The sequence below is a fragment of the Dipodomys spectabilis genome, unplaced genomic scaffold (assembly GCF_019054845.1).
Source record: "Dipodomys spectabilis isolate Male_0828 unplaced genomic scaffold, ASM1905484v1 ptg000163l, whole genome shotgun sequence".
NCBI lineage: Eukaryota > Metazoa > Chordata > Mammalia > Rodentia > Heteromyidae > Dipodomys > Dipodomys spectabilis.
The window spans coordinates 3,866,657-3,878,498 of NW_024870840.1; the positions used below are offsets into that span (position 1 = coordinate 3,866,657).

Genomic DNA, 11,842 nt, shown 5'->3' on the forward strand with positions numbered 1-11,842 from the left:
GTTTTTGTTTGTTCATTTAGTTTCTTTTAGACAAAATCTCATAAGCCATGCCAGGCTGGGATATGCTCTGTAACCCAGGCTTGCCTCAAACTCTTCATCTTCCTTCCCTTACACTTACAGGCATGCTCCACCACACTTCGCTACTTATGTTTTAAAGCTTTTCTTAAAAAACATGATTTCATAATTGCTTAAAATAGTTGGTATGACCTGAAAATGCAGCAATTTATATTGTCAGAAATTTTCTTTAACAAGGAAATGCGCCACAAAATAAATTTTATTAATCAAAATCAAAGAACAGTTCAAGCACAGAGCTAGTCAGTAAACATCAAAGGGTCCCTAAAACATCTATGAATGGACAATAGGAAGTGAATAAACTGTAGACTTTTTATATACTGCAATGCATAATGTTTCTTGGTAGATAATCTATAATTGCTAATTACTGTGGGGGGTGCTTAACTTCTTGGAGGGGGGCAGCTATGATCTGAGGATCTCAGTTCAAAGCCAGTGGTCAAGCAGACAACACTGTGAGATTTATCTCCAATTAACCACCAAAAAGCCAAATAGTAGAGTACCAGCATTGATGAAAAAAAATCTAAGGAAGCACATGAGATCCTGAATTGAAGCCAAGTACAGGTATTAATCAATCAATAACAAATTGCCAACTACCACCATCTGCAGAAAGCTTGAAACATTCATATCTCCATGCTGGAAGTAATTTTTTAGAAAGAAGACATAATTTTAAGGTTTGGATCAGGCAGAAAAGAGTTTATTGGGGGAAGAACATTCTGCCACTTGTACAAGATGGAGGTGTGCAGGGGGTACAAAGGATGTAGGGGAAGGGAAGGGAAAGGGAAGGGGAGAAAGGTTGAAAGGGAAAGGCTGCAAGTGAGCCAGGGGCAAAACAAAGGGCAGAACCAATCATGGTGACTGATATATGTGGTGGGAGGAGGTGTAGCCACAGCAAAGACCTCAGAGCCTGGGGGACTTCCCACTGCCCCCAGGTGCGCCAGTTACCTGGGTTACAAATGCTGGGTGGGGGCTTCTAGGGAAGGAACCACAAAGATGAAGAAAAACATCTCCTGTGTGACCCAATTAACTACAGGTAGGTAGGGAATTTAGGCATACCCAAGAAGTACATTCAAAGCAGAGAGGCATAGTTCCTTCACATCCCTAAAGCCAAATAATATCAAGTGTTTATTTCTCTTACTTATCAGGAATCCAGAGTCTAACAGTTCTGTCTCTTGAGCCAGATGCTAGTAAGTTCCCTTGTGGAGAAAACTGCACGCTGGTTACAACGTCCTTGTGACCTACATATCTGTAAGCTCTAGCTTGTGGTTTCAAATTCCATAGCATGAGAAAGGTGTCCCAGGATGCAGTAGCTATTAAGAAAGAGAAGGATAAAACCACTGTTAGTTAAACTGCAAATGCAGGAATTTTTAATTTAAGAGGGCAGTGCATCTAATAACAAGGTGTCTTGGTAACAGAGAAGCTGTTAAGTTGTAGGGAAGATCAGGTTATAGCAAAAATATTAAGCCACATCACAAATATGCAAGCTTGACTGAGTCCCGTGCAAACAAACCACGTAGCAGGGTTACCGGCCCCAGCATTCAATTCGAGCTCTGTTAAACTATTTAACAAGAAAGTAGCATAGTACTTCAGAGGATCACTGGACTAAGAGCCAGTTTTACCTCACTCTCTTGATGATGGGGGAGCTATTAAATCTGTGTCACATGTTGTTGTTTTGGATTTCTTTGGACAGGGAGAGCTAATTTTTAAAAAATTCTGCAACATGTTTCTAAGAATAAGTATATTTTCTCACTTACCCAAAGCAATTGTCAGCTAGAAAAATAATCAAATATATGCAATTCTTTTTTTTTTGTGTTGGTCGTGGGGCTTGAACTCTGGGCGTGGGCGCTGTCCTTGTGCTCTTCAGCTCAATGCGAGTGCTCTACCACTTGAGCCACAACACCACTTTCGGTTTTCACGACCTTTCCTGCCCAGGGGTGGCTTTGAATCGTGATCCTCAGATCTCAGCCTCCTGAGTAGCTAGGATTACAGGTGTGGGCCACCGGCACCCAGCTAAATATATGCAATTCTTTAGTCTACCAACTAAACTCTAAATTTTGTCAATTGACCCCGAAATGGCTTTCATAGCTGGAGGGCAATTTTATGCAATTTGACAAATAATAAAAGAATCATGTGTGTCAGACATTAGTTTAAAACTTTTGGAGAAGGAAAACAAATATAATCAATTGTGGAAATTAAGGCCTTGAACATACATAATGAACATATAAATAAATGAGAGATTTGTCTTGCATAAAAGGCAAATTTTATTATATGTATACAGCAACAGAATAGCCCCAGTAAGCAAGAAGCAGGTTGAAGAGAATCACTAAGTCTAGACTACAAAATGCCTAGGAAAAAGTCAACTTTGTAAACTTAAAATGCAATTAGTACTACTGCTATAAGAAAAATAGGGCCTGGCTTTATAAAGCTACTGAAACCTTCTAAGTTGTTTAGCTAACCATTCAGTATTCATTTGGATTCAAGCTTATATATTATCTTCATGTAAAATAGTTAAAGTGCGTTTGTAAGTTTTAAGCTACAATGTTACCTAGCATTTATTTTTAGAAAGCACACAAAGTAACAGAGAAATCATCTTATAAATATGTTAGAAACAATTGTATGAAAGCAAAAACATTTGAATACTTACCTTGGGGTTCATTTCACCTAACATCAACTTATCTGACTTTTTCTGCTTGTCTCAGACATATACTAGTTATTGCAAATAAGGGAAACCATGGGACCTATGTCTATTCCTATGTCTCTTTGTTGCTTTGTATGTCCCTCCCCCACGGTATAATCCCTGCTTTCACTGTATTTGATGTTGGTATAATTTGTGGAGGGGAAGGGCAAAAACAAATCGTTTAAATAGGGATACAGGTGGACCCATTGCAACAATGAGATGTACAAGTTGTTATGTCGAAAAACCAACTTTACAACTTTGCAGGGGGAGGGGAGATGGGAAGGGATGGGAAGGGGAAACAAAGGAGGAGGCAACAATGCTTGATAAGAAATGTACTCATTATCTTGCCCATGTAATTGTAACCCCTCTGTATGGTATGTTCATAATAAAAAAGAAAAAGAAAAAAAAAAAGAAAATGAACTTTACAACTTTGGCAGGGGGAGGAGTTGGGAAGGTAGAGAGGGAAGGGATGATAGGGGAAAAACAAAGAGGGGAGTAACAACGCTCTATAGGAAATTTACTCATTATATTACTCATGTAACTGTAACCCTCTGTACAGTACCTTTACAATAAATATATATATATATATATTTTTTTTTTCTTTTTTTGGGGGGGCAGGGGTCCGGTCGTGGGGCCTGAACTCTGGGCCTGGGCGCTGTCCCTCAGCTCTTCAGCTCAAGGCTGGCACTCTACCACTTGAGCCACAGTGCCACTTCCAGCTTTTTTTTTTTTTCTGCTTATGTGGTGCTGAGGAATCGAACCCAGGGCTTCATGCATGCAAGGCAAGCGCTCTACCACTGAGCCACCTTCCCAGCTACATATATTTTTATATATGGGAATAGATTGCTTCAATTCAGAAAATTTGTAAAAGTTTTTCAAAATGTAAATTTAACTGTGTTGTGGAGAAACAAAAAATATATAAAGTAAAAAAAAAAAAGAAAAAGAAAAGAAAGCACACAAAGTTGATGTTGCTTCACAGATCATCCAAATGATAAAATATCTATATTGGGGTCTGATTTAATGTATCCAAAAAGAGAAAACAAGTAATTCTCAGATGCATTATATTTAGGATCCTATTTGAGTTTTTATGTGTTATACTGCAAACAAGATACACTAAAGCAAATAGAAAACAATTCCTTCCCTGAAAACAGTATAGTATGGAGACATCATTGATAATTTCATGCATGTACAGGACTTTTATATATTATTTACTCCTTAATGTTAAATGAGGTATTAGGTGGCCCTTTCTGAAGTCATTTGAGCAGAAAGCTGATTGAAATTGAGTGATCCAGGCTAGAGACGTGGAGAAAGAGCATTCTTAGCAGAAATAACTCCAAGAATGCATATGCATATTTCAGGCTCACGCCTGTAATCTTAGCTCTCAGGAGGCTGAGATCTGAGGATCATGCTTACAAGCCAGCTCAGGCAGGAAAGCCCAGAGACTTATCTCCAATAAACCACTCAGAAAACCAGAAGTGGCTCAAGCAGTAGAGGACTAGCCTAGAGCTGAAGAGCTGAGGGGAGGATGTTGGGTTGTTAGGATCGTGGGGGTGAGACTTAGGATCAAGGGATACTGGGATACCACCTCCTTCCTGTGTCGATCTTGGTTTCTCAGCCACCATGAGATGAGCAGGTTCCTCCATGACTATGTGCTACCACCATGGTATAATGCCTTCCCACAGGCCCCCAAATGACAAGGCCAACTAATAATGGACTCTAATCTCTGACACTGTGAACCAAAATTAGGTTTTTCTCCTAAAAGTTTGCTTATCTCTTATGTTTTGTCATAGTAATGCCAAGCTAACTAATACATGGCAGTAATGGTAATGTTTCTTGTTCTGAATTTTAGTGACGCAGGTATGTTGCACTGTGAAAGTTAATCAGATTGTAGATTATGTTTTGTGCAATTTTTGTTGTATATCTATTTATCAAGAAAACATTTAGAAACACCCAAAGTCTACCACTCTGGCTGTTGTATGAAGAATAAACAGGGAACAGTGAGACAAAACCAAATAATCAATTCACCGGCATTACAATAATGATGTCAGGAGAAGGTCTGTACAGTGAAAATCAAGACACTCTATAAACAAAGGTAGCCCCTATGAGGCTTTCTAAGGGGTGAGATGTGACAGAGAGGAAGAGAAGTCAGCAGGGTGCCAGGCTTCAGAAGAGGTAACCTAAACCTTAACGTGATCTAATGAGGTGGGAAAGACAAGAAGAAAAGAGAGTTTGGAAGGTAGGATGAGGAGGAATAAAATTCAAAAGTTTCAGACATGAAAATTTACATACCAATTGGACATACAAGTAGAAACAGCAGATAGAGATGAACATGGATCTACCTGCCTGGAGCCCAGAAAGAGATTTTGACTATACAGTGCAGTGGTGGAGTTTCTGAGGCCTATCCATTCAGGGACATCTAGGGCAGAGATGTCCTAGTTACATCATTATAGCTCAGTATACTTTATATTCTCTAAATTTCAGGAAAACAGAAAAGAAGTACTTAAGTATAAGAACTGTATGGATCTATTCACACCAAAAGTTATGAAAACTAACGCTAAATTCCCTTCTTAGTTCCTTAACATTGCTTAAGAAAGAATTGTTCCAACAAACCCACTGTCATAATAAAAGGCAGGTATTAGATTACTGACGTTAATGTTTTACTGTGTCAACTTAGAATCTGCTTTCATGTTTCCACAGAACCACACCCTATATAAACATTACCATATAACTTCAAATGTCAAAGCTTACAGCATTCATGACCCAAATGGCCTATTTTGAAATAAAATGTTGAAAGAAGAAAAAGGTTAGTAAAACGAACAATCTAAAACAATGTATATTCTTTATGTATACATATATTGATATTCTTGAAATGATAATAATCCATGAGCTGAAAAAATATTTTTTAGGACAAAGCCTATCCTCTTGTAGCTTACTTCTTTGTCTCTAGAAGGGACAATATAAAATAATGTTCTTTCCTTAACCTAAGCTTTATCAATCATGCTTTAATCAAAACCACCTGTAGTTAACTTGAGTTTTGCTCTGTTAAGGGTACCATTTTGTAAAAGTAAATGCTTCTTTCCTTAGTTTTTCTGTGTTTTTAAAATTATCTTACATGTCTAAACATTTGCAATTAGACAGGTGCCTGGGACAGAATAACATTACAAAATGATATCCTGTGAAACCCCCTGCCAGTTTTTGGTCCCCTAACGCCTTTTCTTGGCTTCAGCCTGCGTTGCCATTTGCTCACATAAACTGATGTCCATTCTCATATATGTTTGTATTACAGATAGTAGTGTTCATATTTCAAAAGGTAATGCAGTATGCTTACTCTTGTGAATTTTGCCTTTCTAGTCTCCCCTTCTCTGTTCACTTAATGTAATATACACTGAAAATCATCTTTGTTTTTTTTTTTTTTGTCGGTCGTGGGGCTTGAACTCGGGACCTGGGCGCTGTCCCTCAGCTCTTCAGCTCAAAGTGAGCGCTCTACCACTTGAGCTACAGCGCCACTTCCGGTTTTCTGGTGGTTTATTGGAGATAGGAGTCTCATGGTCTCTCCTGCCCGGGCTGGCTTTGAACCACGATCCTCAGATCTCAGCCTCCTGAGTAGCTAGGATTACAGGCGTGAGCCACCAGTGCCCGGCTCATCTTTGTTTTTTAATGTAAAGCTGTGTAAGTATGTTACTCTACTATTTTTGATAATTTTTGATAACTTCAAGCTTATGAAAAAATTACAAGACAAAAGCCTCATACATTTACTAAGTTTTGTTATTATTTACATTTTGTGTATTTATCCTTTTCTCTCTGCAAAAAGACCTTTAAGAGTTCAAGCCCCACAGCTGACAAAAAAAAAAAAAATCCTTTAAATGTGCTTATTTTTTTCTCACCCATTTGCAATGAAGTTAGAAATATAATGCCACTCTATATGATATGGTTTGTCCCTACAAAACTCATATTGCAGCTTGGGCACCTAAATAAAAATGTTGAGGTGGTAGGGACTTGAAGATGTGTTTGGGGTTACAAGGGTTCTGACTTCCTAAATGGATTAATTGGTCCTGTAGATGTGTTGGTGACTTTCACCCCAAAAATCTTTGAGGACATTCCCCTATACATATACATATAACATACAGAGTAGCTATGGTCACTGCTCAGACAACACCCCAGAATCTTTTTTTGTTTTGGTCAGTCATGGGGCTTGAACTCTGAACCTGGGTGATGTCTCTGAGCTCTTCAGCTCAAGGTGAGCACTCTACAACTTGAACCACAGTGCCACTTACAGTTTTCTGGTGATTAATTAGAGATAAGAGTCTCATGGACTTCCCTGCCTGGGCTGGCTTTGAACTGTGATCCTCAGATCTCAGCCTCCTAAGTAGCAAGGATTATAGGCACCAGCCACTGGCACCCAGTCTCAGAAGCTTGTTATCCAAATTTCAGTCCCATCAGAGTGTAAAACTCTGATGTCTGGCACGCTGCTACTGCTCTACCTTTCTGCCATGGAGAAAAGGCCAGGGTATGTAAAGCTCACCATGTATGTTCATATAGTTTTGTGGTCCCTGTAGCTCAGTGCCTGAAACAGTTATCTCATACATTTGGTCTAGTTTTCTTTTTTTTTTTTGGGGGGGGGGGGTCCGGTTGTGGGGCCTGAACTCTGGGACTGGGCGCTGTCCCTCAGCTCTTCAGCTCAAGGGTAGCACTCTACCACTTGAGCCACAGCGCCACTTCATCCGGCTTTTTTCTTATGTGGTGCTGAGGAACTGAACCCAGGGCCTCAGGCATGCAAGGCAAGCACTCTACCACTGAGCCAACTTCCCAGCCCCCATTTTGTCTAGTTTTATAGCTGTCTTCCAATGCCACTTAGTGTCAAAACTAAAAGCAAAAATCCTGCTTTATTCTTCTCAAGGCCATATAGCACTCTACTATATAGCTTAATAAATCAATTATTTAGGCTATTCACAGTATTGAACTTCCTACAAATGATCTTGCAGTATATGAATTTTCTGATGTGTAAATAAATCACTGTGATAAGTTTTTAAAAGAATTATTACTGAGGCCAGGCATGGTGGCTCATGTCTGTAATCTTAGCTACTGAGGAGGCTGAGATTTGAGGATTGCAGTTCAAAGCCAGCCTGGGCAAGAGTCTGTGAGACCCTTTTCTCCAATTAACCACCAGAAAATTGGAAGTGGTGCTGTGGCTCAAAGTGATAGAGTGCTAGCCTGGATCAAACAAGTTCAGGGACAGTGTATTACAACCAATTATATAAGTGAGAGAGAGAGAGAGAGAGAGAATATATATATATATACACACACACACATATATATGAGAATCTGAATTAAAGAGTACTTATAATAGGGGCTAGAGGTATGGTTCAGTGGTAGAGTACCTGCCTGGCTAGTATAAGGCTCTGAATTTAAACCCTAGTAACACACACACACACACACACACACACACACACACACACTAATAAAGCATACATATATTAGAAAAGGTCCATGTCCTTAATATAGACTTTCTATATCTTAGAAAAGGTCCATGTCCTTAATACAGACTTTCTATATCTTAGAAACTTGAATTATATTCTCTCAACTCATTTAGTTCTATACTCAAAAGATTCTGAAAATCCAAAATACCTTCATGTGGAAACCTTTGAAATTTTCAATTATTTCAGAAGTCATTCTGTTTTCTATTTCCATTATGTCCTATAAGGTCCACTTGAGTGATACTCAAGTGTTCTAGTGTTAAGGTATCTTGACTTTGTACTCTGTTGTATTTCCAGTTTCCACAAGGAAATACACAAAGGAAACATTGTACTGCTTTCTTCTTCAGGCAAAAACTAACAAGGAAATAGCCTAATGAAATCAATGAGCAGTTTCCTATAATTTTTTTTAAGAAAAGAAAAATAAAATCTAATTCCTAGGAGCATGCATTTGCAAACCTAGATGGAATTAAGAGGGCACAAAAACACATTTCTATATGAACTAGATAAATTTTAATATTGTCAGGGTTAGATTTTACTAGACAAGAACTATGTAACAATATAATTGAGTGATGGCAGTACTTCAGAATTCCTCATTCTATTTCATAAAAGTAATTAGCTTGCTAGCATAGTAGGGGCTAAAGAAGCTATGAGTGTTTTGAAAAATAATTTTTACTTCAATAGCTCAGGAAATAATAGCAAGAATTGACAAATGGGATTAAGTGACAAAGTTTGTCCCTAGCAAAAGAAACTGTCAACAAAATGAAACACAGCTGGGCCCTGGTAACTCATGCCTGTAATCCTAGCTACTGTGGAGGCTGAGATCTGAGGATTGCGATTCAAAGCCAGCCCGGGCAAGGAAGTCTGTGAAACTAAACTAAGTGAAACTAAAGGAAGTCTACTAAACTACCAAAAACAAAACAAAAGCCCCAGAAGTGGAGCTGTGGTTTAAGTGGTAGAGAGGTAGCCCAGAGCAAAACAAGCTCAAGGTCAGAACCCAGGCCCGGAATTCAAGCCCCAGGAATTTTCCCCCCTCACCCCTTGCAAAAAACAAAAAAACAGCAAGGAAGACAAAAAAGGCCTTAGAAATTCAAATAGTAGAGCAGTAATCACCTAGCAAGCAAGAGGTCCTGAGTTCAAACACTAGCTCTGTCAAAAAAGAAAGCTTTAGTAAGGAGATATGGAGACCTGGAATCTAGTGTAGTCAAATTCCACTTCTTTAAAGACTGGTAACATCAATGGTACAAACATTTACTTTTACATTATAGGCCTCCTACTTCTATATACTTCATAAGCATCTTTTACCTGGGCCTCACGAGGTGGTGAAAAATCATCATGCCTATTTTATGGATAAAAGAATAGGGTTTAGTGAGGTGAGGTAACAGATGAAAAGGAGTTCAATTTCCTCTCATTCTTCCTGTCAGATTCCATATCAAGGGCTTTTAGCCAATTAGCCACTGATTCTCAAGAGCATGGGAAGTTTACACATTTTTCTCTAGTGGCTAGTTTTAAAGGCTTATTTCTAGGGGGGAAAAAAAATCACACATTCTTTGAAGTGAGGCCCAAGAATATAAATTTTTGAAAAGTCAATTCTGATACACATTGAAATTGGCCAAATACTGTACTGTCACTGCTTCTCAGTGTACACAATAATTTTCTCTAACAGTTGCAAGTGATTCAGTATTGATTCAGCATCCTTCACCATCATTTATTCTACTAATAGCCTACATGTTACATAGCAATTGAGTTGACGTTAAAGTAACCCTGAAGAAAACAAAGGAGAAAAGTACCATTCTACATTAAAAAATATATACCTTTAAAATGTGCTAAAGTAGAGTTGGATTCTGCAAGCCATGTGGAAAACTTTTAAATTCATGCCTTGAAGGCTGTGTTTCCTAACCTCTGCTGCTTACTACCTAATATTCTTACTTTTTGTTTTTGTGCCAGTACTAGGGCTTGAACTGGATCTGGGTGCTGCTGCTTACCTTTTTTGCTCCACTACTGTTTTATTGACGATCGATTAGAGATAAGAGTTCCATGTGCTTTTTCTGCTCCTGCTACTTTGAATCATGATCCTCAAATCTCAGAAGTCTAAAAAGCTAAGATTATAAGTATGAGCCACTGGTGCTTGGCTTACTACCTAAGACTTTTGGGGAAAATCACTGGATTTTGAATTTCTGCAGCCATAAAAAGGGATGGTGTTTCATAAGGCTTCCTCCCATTCTCTACTTTTCCACCATCTTCCAACCCAGCCTCTGAAACCCAAGAGGCCATAACTTTGAAAAGGCTACCAGGTAGAAAAGGGGAGGGAAGGAATCTACCTTACTCCACACTGTTTCCTCCACTCTTGACCAAAAAATTAAGCCTTAAGTCTCCAAGGTTATCAATCATTATACAAACATATACTCCCTTCATGCTCTGTATATCCGTTTAGCTACTGCTATGGGTGCCTTCTCTCTCCCTAAAACTACTCTTGGGCTAGAGGAATCTCCACTGCATGACTTCCTTTAGAAGCAACAAGCTCCTTTCTGAAAAATCTTCCTCCTTCTCAACTACATTAACTTGGATTTGACTACTTGGGGAAACCACATATCCTGAAAACCTCTCAAACAACAATCACATTTTCTTCCACACAACATCTGCTCTAAGTCATCCCTCTTTCAACTCACCAGCATTATTAATTCATGCAACAGGTATCTGATCTTTACCTCATGTGGGACGTCAAAACAGCGAAAATCTCAAATTAAGGAGCTTAAAATCAAGTGAAGCAGCAGACATCATAGGCTAAGATTATAGGCGTGAGTCACTGGTTCTCAGCTTATTACCTAATACTTTTTGGGAATTACTGGACTTTGAATTTCACAGATACAGAAGTAAAACACATAATATTACTTTTAGGGTATACTTTTAAAATGGACATTTAGAAATCTATGGGATATACTCAATAAGTAATCATCAGATTGGGATAACTGCATTTCTGTCACTTCAGAGAGACCATTTCTTTAGTTAAGGACATTCAAAATAGCTATTAGCCTTATTCAATTTATAATTTTTGATTTGATGAAGAATTAACGATAAAGCAAGAAACCATTTTGTGAGTAGGTGAAATACTTAGTTTAGGTATCACGCGCGGTCAGTAGTACTTTAAGAGAAAGCCTGAAGGACAAGGAGTCAACTCGGCCAAGAATGAGATGATTAATATTTTAGAATCAGAGAAAAATTGGGCCAGAGATCCTTTCTTCCAGGTCTTTTTAGAAACCCGTTCTATTATGAATACTGAATCTGGCCGCCAGCACACTTAAACACCTACTTCCCAAATCATTAGTGAAAACCTACCACAACTTACTTTCCTTATCCATAGCTGGTACCATGGCTTCCACCTTATCCAGGGCTCCAGTCCAGTGACCTAAGATATTCATCGAGCCTCCCTTCTCTCCAACTTCATTTCACTACTTCTGTATATCTTACCTCTCTCATACATACCCAAGTCTTCCTTTTGCCTTCCAATTCCTCAGGCAAAATTCCTTTCACTTTGCATTTCCTAAGACCATGTTTGTGCCAGTGACAACTGCTGGGCACCCAGCCCCCCACTTGGAAACTGTAACTTCGTGCTAAGTTTACAGGG

General features: G+C 38.7%; 1 protein-coding gene across 3 annotated transcripts in view; it reads right to left on the reverse strand.

Annotated features, from left to right (window-relative positions):
• Window positions 1-11,842, reverse strand: part of Poc1b (POC1 centriolar protein B) — an 81,024-nt gene that overhangs the window by 60,448 nt on the left and 8,734 nt on the right. For all 3 annotated transcript variants that reach the window (XM_042693188.1, XM_042693189.1, XM_042693190.1), the window contains exon 3: window positions 1,208-1,379. In XM_042693188.1, the coding sequence (XP_042549122.1) occupies window positions 1,208-1,379 (172 nt within the window). The remainder of the gene's footprint in view (window positions 1-1,207; window positions 1,380-11,842) is intronic.